General features: G+C 45.7%; 2 protein-coding genes across 4 annotated transcripts in view; one reads left to right on the plus strand and one right to left on the minus strand.

The window, feature by feature from the left end:
- Positions 1–3,156, plus strand: part of SPG21 (SPG21 abhydrolase domain containing, maspardin) — a 10,366-nt gene extending 7,210 nt beyond the window's left edge. For 2 of the 3 annotated variants that reach the window (XM_010167752.2, XM_010167753.1), the window contains 5 exons: positions 463–608; positions 1,126–1,234; positions 1,537–1,644; positions 2,041–2,181; positions 2,509–3,156. In XM_010167752.2, coding sequence (XP_010166054.1) covers positions 463–608; positions 1,126–1,234; positions 1,537–1,644; positions 2,041–2,181; positions 2,509–2,631 — 627 coding nt within the window. In that variant the 3' untranslated portion in view covers positions 2,632–3,156. The remainder of the gene's footprint in view (positions 1–462; positions 609–1,125; positions 1,235–1,536; positions 1,645–2,040; positions 2,182–2,508) is intronic. The other variant, XM_010167754.1, reaches the window with a different exon arrangement.
- A 970-nt stretch (positions 3,157–4,126) lies between these two features.
- On the minus strand, positions 4,127–15,853 carry ANKDD1A (ankyrin repeat and death domain containing 1A; the record flags this gene model as incomplete). Its single annotated transcript, XM_010167755.2, has 14 exons — positions 4,127–4,188; positions 4,365–4,496; positions 5,201–5,402; positions 6,558–6,653; positions 8,390–8,488; positions 9,629–9,727; positions 9,962–10,060; positions 10,426–10,524; positions 11,918–12,016; positions 12,435–12,533; positions 13,432–13,536; positions 14,285–14,383; positions 14,983–15,081; positions 15,750–15,853. Coding segments are annotated over 14 exons (1,493 nt in total), but the record flags the coding sequence as incomplete, so codon positions are not given.
- Positions 15,854–16,488: the final 635 nt, after the last annotated feature.

Raw genomic sequence — 16,488 nt, forward strand, 5'->3', positions numbered from 1 at the left:
GATGCAAAAACATAGCCTATAAAGAAAGAGGCTGTGTTGCAATCTTACTTTTGAAATGAGTTTGGTTTTGACGGTGAATACCCTTGGAAATTGTCATACTTGGATTAAATTCAGCTGCTGTTCTAGGTCTATTAAATGGTGTTGGTTAACTAGTTTTTCCATGAGATCCTGTGGAAGTTGTCCTTCCTAACTCACAGAATACTACAATGAAGTACCTTGGATTGGAATAGCTATTGAAGACAAAGTGAAATGTTCAGTTTTCTTCTTTAGTTTGATGAGCACACAAAAATTTGAACTGTGATCTAGAAATACTTCCTTCTTTCAGTATTTATCACATTTATATCATGCATAAAACCAGAAGCTGAATAGAAAAGTGATTTTAAAAATTTTAAAAAGCATTATGAGGTGAAACAGTCTTTATTTCACAAGTGTAAAGTGATCTGTTTGTTTCCCTTGAATTAGGTTCACCTTTTTGGAGCTTCTCTAGGAGGCTTTCTGGCTCAGAAATTTGCTGAATACACACACAAATCTCCCAGAGTTCAGTCTCTGATCCTGTGTAATTCCTTTAGTGACACTTCTATCTTCAATCAGACATGGACAGCGAACAGGTAAGGAAGGCTGAGACAAGCAGTCAGATTCATGGCTTTTTTTGCAATGAAATGTCACGCTGATCTGGTTGGACATGTGTCTAACCTGTCTGCAGCCTGGGTGAGGGAGGTGCAGGATGGAATACTTGTGACTTTTAAAGCCAGGCCACGAGGAGAATGGGAATTGTCACAATTGGGAGTGTGGGATTTGACAGACGAGTCGTTCCATGATCCTCTGTGGATGTGTGGTCAGATTTAAGAATTCTGCCTGTTTTCTAGCAAAACCATTTAGAGTGAGAAAAGTTTTATTCACCACGTTGAAAATACACTTTTGCAATGTGAGACTAACAGCTTCCCAGAGCACGTCAGGCACTTAGCTGCAAGGCTTTCCATCTCTCTGCTCTTGAAGCTGCTTCAGGATTTCATTTGAAGTTCAAGCACAAAGTCAGTGCAAGGAAAGGGGAGTGCTTACAACAGAGCATCTTCATCTTGGGAGTCCTGGGTGCTTGAAGATTGTTACTTCTCGTTTCTGTTGTAGCTTTTGGCTGCTGCCTGCTTTTATGCTGAAAAAAATTGTCCTGGGGAATTTTGCATCTGGTCCTCTAGATCCTGAAATGGCCGATGGGATTGATTTCATGGTGGACAGGGTAGGTAGCTGTGTCCTCTAATGGCTGCGATCTCCATCTCTGGAGAAGATTTACTTAGCGGGAGGTTGTAGGTTTCTTCATGTACTTACCCAGAAGGGAGGTCTGGAGGTAGGAGCAACTAAGGGAACATGTTTTAAGCACTTATCTCGTGCAGAGTCATATTAAATTGTAACTATAACCTTCATCTGATGCACAGTTATGTTTCCCTTTAAAACTTAACTTCTCTTTGGCTGGATTGTTAAGATTGCATTAACTTCCTGCAGTGAAATGTGGTGTTAATCAGTATTTCTCTCTACTGAAAGCTGGAGAGTCTGGGCCAGAGCGAGCTCGCTTCAAGACTTACCCTCAACTGCCAGAACTCCTACGTAGAACCTCATAAAATTCGAGACATCCCTGTAACCATTATGGATGTAAGTTAACCTCAATGTAATAGCTTTTGGTTTTGTTTCTTTTTAAACACTATTTCCTTGGCAGGTGGGGCCTGGATATTCTGTTAACTACTTAATAAATATCTGTGGCAGCTAAATTAATAGATAAGCCTTCTACTGACTGGGCAACACCGTGACTCTTGTGTGTTAATTACATCATGAATTGGATATTCTATGCAATAACACAGCCACATTTAGATATCCCAGCGTTTGCTTTCTAGCTGTTGATGCTGAACGTGTTTACTTGTCTTTGGTTTCATTAACGCTGTTCCATGGAGAAGCTGATGATTGCTTGTAGGAGCAGCACATATATCCAGACTGATTTAATGAGCAGAATCTGATTTGATTCAGAACTCACTGCTGTGATTTGTTACGTAGGTGTTTGACCAAAGCGCGCTTTCGACTGAAGCGAAAGAGGAAATGTATAAGCTTTATCCTAACGCCAGAAGAGCTCATCTCAAAACAGGAGGCAACTTCCCTTATCTCTGCAGGAGTGCTGAGGTCAACCTCTATATACAAGTGAGTCTCTGCATTCCAACCCCATCTCCTCACGTGTACAGCTGGAATGGCAGGAGGAATCTTGATTTCTGTGCTTGCTCTTGTTTCTTAACCTTAACCTCTGGCTCCCAGATCGCTGATACAGAGGGCAGGGCTGGGAGCAGCCACGTTCACGGAGGGCTGGCTTTGGTGGTTTGGCTGTTGCCTGTTCCCTCTGTCCTTTCTTTAACTCTTGTACTCCAGAGCCATGATTTCATCCTCACTAAAATTACTCAGAAGGAACGTTTCTCTTTTACCAAAACCTCCTGCTTTTACACCTGTTTCAGTGTTGGTTTCCCTGTCTGACAGATCCATTTGCTGCAGTTCCACGGTACCCGGTACGCAGCCATCGATCCCTCCATGGTCAGTGCAGAAGAGCTGGAAGTCCAGAAGATCAATCTTCACTCCAGCAATGAGCAAGAAGAGCAGTAGGGTTTGGAGTGTTGGTGAAAAGGAGGAATTAGTTTGGTGGTCTTCCTATGTACAATCAACTGTTCCCACTCTGCCTTTTTCCTTGCGTGAGCCGATGATCACTGTGTGATTCCAACGGGATCAAGAGTCAGTGAAGCACCCAACGGACAGTAACTTCCAGCAGTATAATGGGATAGATCTGTTTAATTTTTAGTCTTTGAATTCAAGGAAGCAACTTTGAAGACTACAGTTTTAAAAAAAACAAAGACACTTTTGTTACCAAAGTCTTCACTATCATGTTCTTAAGCAGAACAGTATTTCTTTTATATTTTTTTCACTCAGCTGTATATATTGCCACGTGCAGATTGTGTCCTTACAAGCTGACATCTATTTTTGTTGAATATTTGGTTTAAAAGATGTTTAAGTGCCAATGTTGCCCTCACTTATTTGCTTCATCTGTTGTGTTGTTAGTTTCTATTTGAAATAAAGCACTTGAATTTTTAACTTTCTTGCTGTTTAAAAATGGTTTTCAATAAAACTTCAATTAAACAAGTGGCTCTTGGTTTGACTACACCAGAAGAGCAGGGGAGCTTACTGTGCTCCTGGTTTGCCTCCACAGACAGTTAGAAATTAAGAAAACAAGCACCCTCAGCTTGAATTAGCATCAGGCCTTACTTATAAACTATCATAGGTTGCAGTGGTTTAGCTCTAAGTCAGAATTATGTAGAATTTCTTTAATAAAGAATGACTAAGACATAACTTGCAAGTTATAAGGGTAAAATCTGGATTTATTGATATACCTCATCTTCCCCTTAAAACACTAAAAAATAAATATGAAGTATTACAGTTTCCTTAAATACCAATTTGTCCTGTATGTCCTTGGCAGAGGCTGTGTGAAAAACCAGTGACCATTCTTAAAATACTTGTCAAGCTCTAATCTGGGGATCAAAGAAATTACCTGTTTGATTTATGAACAGGACATGTATGTTAATGTCCATTTATAACCAGTATATGTTCATGTTCTTCTCTGAAACTTTTTGTGAAGAGTCAAAACATTAAAGATCATAACCCTTAAGGTTCCAAAAGGGTTTCTTCTTAAATTCCTACCCTAACAGGGAAGTTATGAACACATCTAAGACAGAAGTGATAGGTAAGTAAAGAACATTTCTGAAAACAAAGTCTTTGCCCTCAATAACTTAAGAAATTGACAATTAAAAATTGACAATACAAAAGTATGATGTAAACAAGTTATGGTAAAATAGTAGAGTATTTCCTGATACTCCTGGTATGACAAGTGAGAGTCTCTCACTGAACTTTTAGTACCCAAATCTCCTTTCTGTGTAAAGAGGCATTTTACACCAAGAGCATCTGCTGATCTTGTCTCTTCAGCCCAAGAAGGACACAGCAGTGACACCAACTGTTCATGACAAGAAGCCCTTAAGTCGCAGCTGCCTTCTGCTCAGCAGCAGAACGTTTCAAGCAGAGGATGCCTCAGCTGAAGGAGCCACTCCCGGTGTTACATTGCTGTGCACTTCCGCGGAGAGGTAGAGTCTGCGTTTGCTTTTTTCCGAATGCTTTCTGTAAAAGAGAGAATGTTCTGCTGTCCAGACAGGATAAAGCTGGGGTAGGATGTGTTATAACCAGCAATGGGAGCAAGGGGGCAGGACACAGTTACCTTCCAGCCTCTGTGAACTGGCTTCTGTTACAACCAGAGGACTCAGGTAGCGCCCAGTGTGCGTTATTTGAAGCATTACCTGCTAAATCTCTTCTTCCAATCCCCACCAGCCCTTCGTACAATCCCTTGATTGGATTTTCTCCTGCCGTGATCACGCCGTGCAGCCAGATAAGCAACATCCTGTGGCCGTGCTCCCTGTAGCTTTTCATACCTGGCAAGATCAAACCACAACTCAAATCCTGCGCTTCACAGCGACGGAGCTAATTTCTGAATGTGAGGGTCTGTACACCCCTCCCTCCTCTTTGGATTTGACTAGGAGGCTCTAAAGTAGAATTCAGCTTAATTCCTCGTTGGGGTGTGATTGCTAGATTAATGTTAAACTTAATGGAGTGGGGCCATGGATGAGCTTGGGCTTGTCAGACAATGGCTTGTGAGCACAGCCCAGCCCTTTGCTCACATCACACCAACTACAGGATTCCCTGCAGTGACCGAGCCAGTGCTGAGCTGTTTCCAGAACTCAGAACCTGCTCCTGCTGACATATCTGTTAAATTCTAAATGGGACTTCACTGCTGCCTTGGTTCAGCTCCTTAAAATAATAAAAATAAAACCAAACCAAAAACCAAAACCAGCAAGTTTTTTCTGTCCTAGAGAAGAATGGTAGCGAGAACTCAACAGTGAGCGATGGACCACTAACCCTCATGCTTGTGCTTCACTCCTAGACAAATTCCAGCGTGTAGGTAACTCCACATTCATTAAAACCAAGATTTTTAACCTTATCTTTTGGTTATTTTAAATAAGCCAGCTGGTTTTCTTCATGCTTTGCTATTACTGCAGACTTATCTCCTAGAAACACAGTCCAAGTGAAGGAAGGAAAATATCTGGGCAGTGGTTTATACCTGGGCAGTGGTTCATACCTGTCCATTGCTGCTCAATGGCCCTAATGTGGGCATCAGTGAATTTCCAGTAATGTGCCAGCTTCTTCCATTCACCAGGTCTGAGGTACTTGGTAGCTAATCTCCACATCACTGAGCGGATGTGCTGTGTTTCCAGCCTGTGATCTTGTTTAAAGGTCAAGTGCTTTGCCACCCAGGAGTCGGAGTCGCTGTTCAGATTGTCCTGCAAAGCCAGAAGGAGGGTTTCAGTTGGGGTGCTGCAGATGTAGCTGGTGCTCTGCAACCTCCCACATCCTCAGCTCTGCAGGTTGTTGTGAGTTTATTGTTTTGGGTTTTTTTTTTAATTCTTTTTATTCTCTTGTTTCACTCTGTTCTACTCATGCACATTAACAAACACTGTTAAGAGCAGCTTTGCTGTGGAAGCCCATGTGGATCACAATTTGCATTTCTACAGTGCCTTTTCTCTGGGGCTTGTAAGCAGAATCATTTCATTCAGTTTCCTCAGAATTATTTCATTAAATCTCCTCGCTCCCCTGCAACATAGGTGTGTGCTCTCCTCCTCTACATGCCAGACTGCAAAGGGGCTACATGACTTTCCCCAGGGCTGTGTGGGAAGCCCACAGAAGGGGCTGTGTGGCAGAGATGTTTACAGGCACAGAATTACTCCTGATGCTGCACCCGAGCCACAGGCGTACACCCTCCTTTCCTTCCCTTTCTGATCACTTTGCCACTCCACTGTTAAAAAACTCCCCACATCCCATTTGGTGACCTTAGGCCAAGCATTTTCCTGCTCAGGGCTTCAGTTTCTCCTTCTGGGAAAGGGAACTAATGCTATCCCACTCCCTTCTACAGGGCTTTGGGAACAGCTGCCAAAGGATCTTTGAAAACCCCCGCTCCCTTCGGCGCAGCCTGGGGCTTTTAACAACAGAGGCTTTTTTTAAATAAGGAAAGCTTTAAATAGATGTTGTTGGCATGGTGAGGACTTTTGTTTTTCTTAAGTAAAGTGATGACAGTAGAGGTCAGGCTGTCACAGGATGTCCTGTATTTCTTTTCCTTTTGACAGCTGGTAACATGGAGTCTCAAGGGAAAGGATAAAGCTACATCTGTCCTGGGAATCACAGAATCAGAATGGTTTGGGTTGGAAGGGACCTTAAAGCTCATCCAGTTCCAACCCCCCTGCCATCAGCAGGGACACCTTCCACTAGACCAGGTTGCTCAAAGCCTCATCCAACCTGGCCTTGAACACTTCCAGGGAGGAGCAGCCACAGCTTCTCTGGGCAACCTGTTCCAGTGTCTGACCACCCTCACAGTGAAGAACTTCTTCCTAATATCTCATCTAAACCAGGAAGCGCAGGGGATGGTGCTGTGAGCCACTCACCTTCTCCCATTTGTAAAACCGATCGGCTTTGATGATCATGTCCGCCAAGTTGATGTGATTGCCTCGAGCGGCGACATCCAGAGATGTTTTCCCTTGCTGAAATGAGAAGGGGAAAAATGAGCTGGAAAAGACCCTACACACTCAGGAGGTACAATCTCCGTGCTCACCCACCAGTCTGTAGCAGCAGGCAGCATGGCCTACTGAGCAACGCATCCAGCCGGGATGAAGGACCCCTGTTCTCCATCCTGTGCAACCTGCTGGAGATGGACCTGCTTTGGCAGGGGGGTTGGACTGGATGATCTCCTGAGGTCACTTCTAACCCCCACCATTCTGTGATTCTGTGATTTTGTAACCTCATTAATTTTACAGGCCCCACATAGGCATGATTAGAAACTTCCTATGAGAAGCACAGTCTGATGGGACTAAGAAAATGTAACTACACTCCTTACCATGAACGTGGTTTTGGATTGTGGGGATTTGTATTTATATCTGCAAGCGTAGAACAGAAAGGAACAAGATTTGTAAGCTGCATGAAGGAAAGTGAGCCAGCCCAGCCAGAGAAGGGTTCTAGCCTCGGATCATAGAATCATATCATAGAATGGTTTGGATTGGAAGGGACCTTAAAAATCATCCAGTTCCAACCCCCCTGCCATCAGCAGGGACACCTTCCACTAGACCAGGTTGCTCAAAGCCTCATCCAACCTGGCCTTCAACACTTCCAGGGAGGAGCAGCCACAACTTCCTTGGGCAACCTGTTCCAGTGTCTCTCCCCCCTCACAGTGAAAAACTTCTTCCTAATATCTAATCTAAACTTCCCCTCTTTCAGTTTAAACCCATTTCCCCTTGTTTTGTCATTAACTGCCCTTATGAAAAGTCCTTCCCCAGCTTTCTTGTAGCCCCTCCAGGTATTGGGAGGCCGCTATAAGATCTCCCCAGAGCCTTCTCTTCTCCAGGCTGAACAGCCCCAACTCTCTCAGCCTGTCCTCACAGCAGAGCTGCTCCAGCCCTCGGATCATCCTGGTGGCCTCCTCTGGACTTGTTCCAGCTGCTCCAGGTCTCTCTTGTGATGGGGGCTCCAGAACTGGACGCAGTACTCCAGGTGGGGCCTTACAAGAGGGGAGTAGAGGGGGAGAATCACCTCCCTCGACCTGCTGGCCACGCTTCTCCTGAGCAGTAACCAAATTTCACACAGAAAAGCGTGAACATGTTCCCTGCCCTGAGTCTCGCTGCGGTTCCACAGGCTGCTGGAAGGTGGCAAACACTCACCACAGCTGAAGGCTGTTTCAGCCCCGTGGTTTTGAGTCTCTGTGCTTTAACCTACTGCAAATGGCAAACGCTATTTTAATCTCAGCCCAAGACCCCTTCAGCATTTTTTAGTCACACACCATCCTTCCACACTGCTCACAACTTGCCTGATTCCTTTAGAATTCCTTTTGTTGATTTAATTAGAGGGGAAAAGCCCTGGACACCAGTGCCAGATCTATACCAACCAGATACTATTAAAACATGTGCTGTAATTCTTGATATTATTTATCATTATTCAAGAAGATCTTTGACATTAATGTGCATGATAGCACAAGTAGAAGGAACTAGAAGAACTTTGAGAAGAAAAAGTTTACTCATTGTGTGAGCTGTTTTCTACCTTCTTAAGAAGTGCTTCTTCCCTGGAAAACACATCAAAGTAACCTGCTCAGCAGCGTTTCAAGGCCTTATCCCTGGAAATATCCAGATTTTAAGGTTATTACTAGCCTTCCTTGAAAATTGTGAAAAATGGTGGCAAAGCCCATCCATATTTTCCCTCCAGAATCTGTTTGACCCATGGAGACAATTACCTTGTCTGTTAGCTTCAGATTAACTCCTGCAACGAGAATCATCTCGGCAATGTCCTGCCTGCCATGCTCCGCAGCGATGTGGAGTGGGGTCTGCTGCCTCTGCAGAAGGAGGGTGAAAGGACTAAATTTCAGAGAAGAACAAGTGTGGGGCTGAAAGGATGAGACAGAGCAATACCAGGAGGATGTGCTATCAGAATGCTGTCAGCTCTGCCCTCCTTCCCCCTCTAATCCCTTTTTAAACTGAGGGTCAAACACCCTCCTACCTCAAATAGAGCAATACCAGGAGGTCATGCTGTCAGAATGCTGTCAGCTCTGCCCTCCTTTCCCCTCTATCCCTTTTCAAACTGAGGGTCAAACACCCTCCTACCTCAAACTGGAGTTGGTGTCCTCAGGCTGAGCAGAACTGGTCTGTCCCTGTCCCAGCACCAGCACGAAGCATCCCTGGTAACATTTCAGTATCAAGAAGAAGCATCCCTGGTAACATTTCAGTCTGAAGAAGGAACCTTTTTGGTTCCATCAAGCTCCCAAGGGTCACTTATAGAAATATATTATTTCCTGTTATTTAAACAATTTCTGTAGGCAGATAGTTTGGCCAAGGGAGGAAAGGACCTGTACCAATTCTTTGCTCCTGGGACACAGGGCCAGGTGAATACATATGCACTGTAAACTGGATGCACCTTGGGACCATTTAATGGAAACAACTAAAATCAAACACAAAACGTGGCAATTTTATGGTGTCCTCAGGAAAGAAGTCACTACAAGAATGAACACTAACCAAAACATGACAAACAAGCTAGGCAAAGCCCCTCACTCACCAAATAATTACAATTTGGTGAGACAGCCAGCTACCTCCAGGCTTGCCTCACCAAACATTTTCCAGCATATCTTCTGACCTGAAATTTCTCCCACCTGCTTCCAGCAGGGAGAAGAGAGCCTGACTATGCAAAGCCACTGTGCACAGGTCCCAGGGAGATGGCACAGCCCACGTGTTAAATGCCATCAAGCAAAGCCACTGTGCACAGGTCCCAGGGAGATGGCACAGCCCACGTGTTAAATGCCATCAAGCGATTACCTCACTGCAACACTCAGATATTTCACAGATTCCACGTTTCCTCGGTGCGCTTCCAGGTATTCCCCATTTTAAAGCATTCCTCTTTAATCCTGTCCCCAAGGTGACCAAATCCCCCAGGAAACTGGTTCACATTTCAAAAGACAAAAGAACAGGAGCTGCAGTCTTACATTATCTGGAATGTCGAGGTCACACTCTGCATCGATGAAGAGCTTCACCACGGCTGGGAAGTTCTGCAGTACCGCAATGTGCGTCGCTGATGCGTTTTGCTGTGGAAAGAAGACCCTGTGCTTAGGAAAAGTTTAACTCCTGGCGCTGAAAGGACCATGCTGTGCCCAGCAGGTCTTATTCTAAGACAGTTGCCAGCCTGGACTAGGGCTGGACCCCACAAGCACAGACCCCACAGCAGCACTAGTCCTTACAGAGTTGCTTTGTCCTCTTGAACAGCTCCACAACCTGGCTTTGCCTTTTTGTAAGTGCTGAGAGCAATTAGCAGGACTTACATGATTAAGAGCACCTGGGTGGATTCCTGCATCCATGAGGATCCTGGCTATCTCCTCGTGGCCATGCAGTGCTGCGTAATGAAGGCAATTCATCTTCTTCTGAGAGGTACATCAGAAGAGATGGGTATTAATCAAGGCTTCTTCTCAGAAGCTGCAGTTCGTACAGACTGTCCACAGAGATGTCTCTGCTTCCCTCCTGCAAGAACCCCAGGCCCCCAGACTGACACATTCACAGAGATTATCTCCACAGCCAAACTGGTCCCAGGGCAGCTTCACCTGCCTCTTTGTACAAAGCCATGTGTATTTTCCTCTGGAAAAGAGGAAAAGAGTCCCTGCACTGTTTGTGAAGTGCTGGGCTCCACACGGCGTCACCTGATAACAGGAACCATCCATGGGAAGCCCCAGGTCTGGGCAAAAATCCACAAAGTAGTGTCTGGAAATGGAATCCCCTCCACAGAGCTCACCTGGGTTTGGGCATTGACATCAGCACCTGCTTCCAAGAGCAGCTTCACGCAGTGGCTGTGACCTCCCTCAGCAGCCAGGTGCAGAGCTGTAAGTCCTTCCTGGACAAGGCAAAAAAAGGGGATAAGCAGCATTTCTGTAGACAGAGCAGTGGAATGGGCTAGCCTCTACTGTTAATGACAAAACAAGGGGAAATGGGTTTAAACTGAAAGAGGGGAGGTTTAGATTAGATATTAGGAAGAATTTCTTCACTGTGAGGGTGGTCAGACACTGGAACAGGTTGCCCAAGGAAGTTGTGGCTGCTCCTCCCTGGAAGTGTTGAAGGCCAGGCTGGATGAGGCTTTGAGCAACCTGGTCTAGTGGAAGGTGTCCCTGCTGATGGCAGAGGGGTTGGAACTGGATGAGCTTTCAGGTCCCTTCCAACCCAAACCAGTCTGTGATTCTACCTCATCTTCTGAATCCATGGCATGTTAAAATACAAATTCAGAGGGCCAGGGTGATTGTTAAGAAAATAAAGGACACAATTAATCTGACATATCAGAGTACTGCTCTGTCCTTGTGCCACTGGAAGCAGCAGGCCCATAGGCCACAAGACAGGTATCATGTTCGTAATTTTTTGTCCCCTCCAGCCCGTTAGCAAACAAAGAAGGATTTCATGTGGACAATGTAGACAAACCATTTTCCTAGAGCAGCCCAGAAGCAGAACTGGAAACCCGTGGCCCCCAACCACTGGTTCTCCCTTCTGAGGGCTGCAGCTTATTTCTTTACAAGAAACAAGCAGAATTCCTAACTGATTTAATCTGGTTTTACTATTGCTCTTTGCCCAAAAGGCAGCTGATCTGGGCAAAGACAAATGCTACCAGAGTTACTGCAGAAGGTGGTTTCCCTTTTCTTTCAGATCTTAACCACAATCAAATACACTTTTCAAAGACAGTAACCAAATAAGACAAAAAAAAAAATGCTGATAAACTTAATTGGGAGTGTGTCCTGGCATAAATAACAGCATTACTAAGCCAATATTTGCTATCTAAACCATTAACTATGTTCCAGCCACATAATTTTCCAAGGCAGGCCTGTTAAAGAGAGATCTCAAACAGAAGGTCCGTATGTTCAGTGACTAAGTCAATACTATAAAGCAGAGTGAAGTGTAGTTTAAAACACATTCAATAACCATTTAGGCACTCAAATGTACAAGGGTCAGGGAGAAAAAGGGAGATTAAATGGAGTGATAAGGTAGGTCAGCAGATACAGCAGGAAGACAAGACAACACTTCAGAATTGGATATTGGTCCAAGAAGGATGTTGCCTTTCACTGATACTCTGCAAGTGTGACCTGCATTTACAGATGTACACTTCAGATAAAATCAGCTATCTCCAGACCTCTCCTATCAATACTGATTATTCAGCCTGATGACTGAATCCACCAGGAGAGTATTTCTAAGGAGTGGAAGGGTGAAACTGATGTGGTTTTTTTATTTCATTCAAATGTACTTACTAAGTTCTTTTCATCAAGGTCCGTTCCAACATCTATAATCTTCTGCAGCACAGAGAGATGTCCATTTTTAGCAGCTAAATGCAACGCTGTATTTTCTTCCTGAAAGTAAAGATCACTTCATACACATATGTTTCACAGGACTGAGTGTTCACATACCACAACTTTGCACAGAGTATATCAGTGTGACTGAAAAGGAGGCTGTAACCAGTAGCACGAATCTGAAACAATCTTCTAATAGAAGTAGCAGAGAGGGAAGAAACCCAGCTACCTTAAACTGGAGCTACTGGTTCACCAGGCTCACTGTGTATCCTGAAAAGTCCTGGGGAGAAATCCAACGTGGACCAAGGTACAAATGGCTCACAAGTGGATAGGGAAGAAAAGCCCTGACATACCAGAGCCATAGTTACGACTGCTGACAACTTTCCTGCACGAGCTTCATTTGGTAACCTGTTCCCTGCCTTTCACATCCTCTAATCCTTGGACTTTACCTCCCTTGTGTGTGGTTTTATGCTCATACCTTGTCTTTGGCACTGTGAGAACAACCAAGTTGAATTAGGAACTCCACCACCTCCAGTTGCCCATACTCTGCAGCCAAGTGAAATGCTGTCCTGTCCATCTTTGAAAGGAAACAGAAAGAAATTCAGGCCAAGAAAGGCTCAGAAAGCACAAGATTAGATCATCCTCTGCAACCAATATAGTAATGCCTTGGGTGATAACCCAATCCACAGGGGGAAAAAGTGCTGCACTTCAAAAATAGTTATCTATTAATAGTTATCTTTTATTCTGCTGTTAACTTTTATTCTGCTTTACATTTAGGATGATCCTAACAAAACAAGGTGAACAGAACTACCCACTGGGTCTAACAACTCCAAGCACTTTGGTCTCACCAAACACTGGAAAATAGATCTTTTCAGCGTTTATTTCATATAAATAGAGGATAATAAATAGTTTATTAAAAGCAATCAAGGGTAAAAAGAAATGAATTAGTATCTGAGACCTCAGTTCGTGAGTCAGTCAGAAGTTCTTTTGGGCAAAGGGGGAAAGGCAGATCTCTTGTTGCCTCATTTAACTCCCAAACATCAGAGCTGGGATCACTCTAGGAACCATGAAGGCCAGGGAATGGAAAAGAGCACGTGCCAGCTCCTGTGCGCTCCTACGCTGTCTTCAGGAACAGATCAGCTAATGCTGGAATGTGCTGGGAGAGGGGAGGGTTACCCTTGGCTACTGCTTACCTACAATACACCCTAGAGCATCAGCCACGGGAGAGGACACTGGAATTCCTGAATTCATTCTGCAAAAGGCTACACTGGGAAGCTTGGCTGCTGAAGCTTGATCAGAGACAGAATCCTCATCATCCCTAAGCCCCGCTCCGCAGGAGGGCCAGAGCCTGTGTGGGATACCCTTGGTTCTCCAGGAATAGCATCTGACTCTGAGTCTCTTCCCAAGACCAAGGGCAACATTCCTAAAGAGCAAGATCAGATCCCATGAAACAAAGCAGTGAAGAGCCTTCCCACCTTGTCTGTCTTATCCACACACATGTCCTCCAGGTCCTCCATGATGAACTTTATCACCTGGATGTGTCCCCTCTGAGCTGCACAGTGGAGCAGGTTCCTGCCATTCTGGAGAAGAGGCAAAGGACCATTCGTTTCACAAGTCCAAGGCTGCAGGACAGTCCCTCTGGACAACCTGTTCCTGTTAGCAAAGACCCATTCTATGCCTCCCTGCACCTCTAAACTAGCTTGTGCTGCAGACAGCAAGTTAGGACTGAAGTATTAACGCTCCTTTTCCCAGACAAGGTCTATTTTAAAACACATGGACTGCTGACTCACTAAACCCATTTCCCATTTCTGTAACACCGTCTACATCACCACTGCACAAAAGTGAGCTGAGAAAACCACGTACATCTCTACAGCTACAATTATTACACCTGTTTTAGGAATAAGGTGGAAATGCAGATGGAAGTCACAGAATCCCAGAATTGCCTGGATTGGAAAAGACCTTTAAGATCATCGAGTCCAACCATGAACCCAACACTGACAAGTCCCCGACTAACCCATGTCCCTCAGCACTATGTCTACACGACTCTTCAATCCCTCCAGGGATGGGGACTCCACCACTGCCCTGGCCAACCCCTTCCAATGCCTCAGAACCCTTGCAGCAAAGAAATTCTTCCTCACATCCAACCTCAACTGCCCTGGGCACAACTTGAGGCCATTTCCTCTTGTCCTGTCACTTGTTCCTTGGTTGAACAGTCTCCACAGCAGATGCTGTCACACACAAATACCTGAGCTCACAGGTAAGCCTCTCTCTCTCCTCCCATCACTGTCCAGAGCCATGTGATGGACCTACACAGGGAGACTCTCTCACCTTATTGACACAGTTAATCTTGGCCCCAGCATTGACGAGGATCTGCAGGACACGGAGGTGGCCAAACCAGGCAGACAGGAGAAGCGCATTCATTCCAAACTGGGTGGAAAAGAAGAGAGACACTTAAGAGCTAAACCGCAGCCACCAGCATCCCCACCCTGGAAGGAAGCTGTCCCTCCACCTTCATGAAGTTTCCCAAATATTTTTGTTTCTCTTTGGGTGTTTTTTTGGCCCCACTTTCTCCAATTACTATTATTTCTCCCACAGATGGTCACAGCAGCTGAGCAGAGACCTGCCTCTTGACTGCCACTTCCCAGTCAATGGTGTCTATTAGTCTGGTTCTTATGGGGGAGAGAGAACTGTTTGTCAGTGTCTTCCCACAAGCCCCAGCAACATGATCAGAAGCCAGACAACATCCCCATGCTATACCCAAAACCTCACAGATCCTACCAGCCTATTTCCCAGTCACTGTGCACGCAAGGAAAAGGTGAAGACAGCGCACAGACACATCTGAAAACAAGGTTTGCTTCAGAAAGGCACCGCACCTGCCTCAGCAGGGAGGCCACAGCTTCCCAGGCACTGCAACACCCACTCAGACTAAGGTGAAGCCTGTAACTGCCCACCCAGCACCCAGTCCCCAGCGCTCCCCCAACACAGAACACATTTACAGGATGTGTGAGGGAGATTTGCCTTCGTACACTGTCTTTGTCATCCACTGGGACATCGTGATCCAGGAGCAGTCGCACAGCATCCACGTTCCCTGCTCCCACGGCCCAGTGCAGGGCAGTCCGGTCTGTCTGGAAGGGAAGGAAGGAGAGAGGGAAGGCTGATGTATGCAGAGTGTGTGTGTGTGTGTGTGTATGTGTGCATCCATCAGCCTTCCTAAAGGCCAAAATCTCCTTTGCCATCCATGGAGATGGAATTTCCCACATGGTGCAGGGTTTTCTTTGGACACAGCCCTCTGTCTCTGCTCTCTCGTCAGGCAGACAGGTGCTACTCACCTTCTACACAGAAACTGCAGCTATGGACTATAACAACAGCACAGGAATGAGAAACATCACTGCCCATGGATGGACAGATTGAAACAGCAGGGATGGGTGTAATCCTGTATTTCCAGGAACCTACTGGTCAACAAGGGGAGACCTGCAGCAGGAACTGAGTTTGTCCCACAGCCTTGGCGTACAGAGACAGCAAAATCAAAGCCTTTCATTGCAGCCATGTGTATCTGGCACACAGGTTCTAAGGGGAACCATAAATGATCACCTTCCCTCAGCACATGCAACTTTCCAGTCTGGTCAGGATGACAGTTGTGTGGGTTTCAGTGTGTTGTGAAGCTGCTCAGTTGCACTGGGCTGTGTATTTTAAAGCTTTGAGCAATTGAGCAGCTCGTGAGAAGAGCAGCGCTAAGGAGCTGCAGTTCTGAAACACACCCTCAACTTAGAGGTGGAAAAAACCCAGGACTTACATTGTTTTTGGCTTTGATGTCGACCCCTCTCCTGATGAGCTCCTCCATCCTGGCTGTGTCATTACGCTTCGCTGCATCGTGGAACTCCTTCTCTGAATGAAGCACTGCAGCAGAGACAGAAGAGCGGGCATTAAAACAGTGCTGGTAAGGAACATGGAGCAGCATGTCCCAACAAACCTCTCCTTCATCTCACCAGCCCTGGTAGCTCCAAAGAAGGATGACTGCAGAAAGATTCTTCCAGCAAGAACCCCAGCCCTACAGATGTTGACACGTTTGCTGGATTAATCCTCTCCCACTATCTCCCCTTCCCTGAGTACCCCTGTGCCACCTCAGTGCTCTTCCAGTCCTACCAGCTTCTCTTCTAATTCAGTCTCTTTCTGTGCGTGGGCTTGTTCCAGCTGCAAAACCTTTTGATTCATTAGGTCCATGTCTGCTGGGCATCCTCCAAGGCCCAGAGCTGGTGTAAGGGCTCAGGCAGATGACAAAGACCCTTTTCTCCACCCCTCCATGTACATCCTGCTGCTCTACAGGAGGAGGCCTTTACACACAGTTCTGCTGTGCCCCTCTGGGCAACCTGAATCAGCCAAGCAGCACAAAACTGCTAGCGAGCCTGGCCTGTGATTAGTATTTCACCTCTTAATAGACCGTGGCAGTTCTGGGCATAATTAACCACAACCAGTAGTATTTGTCCTGCACAGTTAGGCACAATTTAAGAGTGTTTACTCTCCAGTGCTGGCCC

The sequence above is a fragment of the Antrostomus carolinensis genome, unplaced genomic scaffold (genome assembly GCF_000700745.2).
Source record: "Antrostomus carolinensis isolate BGI_N321 unplaced genomic scaffold, ASM70074v2 scaffold28365, whole genome shotgun sequence".
NCBI lineage: Eukaryota > Metazoa > Chordata > Aves > Caprimulgiformes > Caprimulgidae > Antrostomus > Antrostomus carolinensis.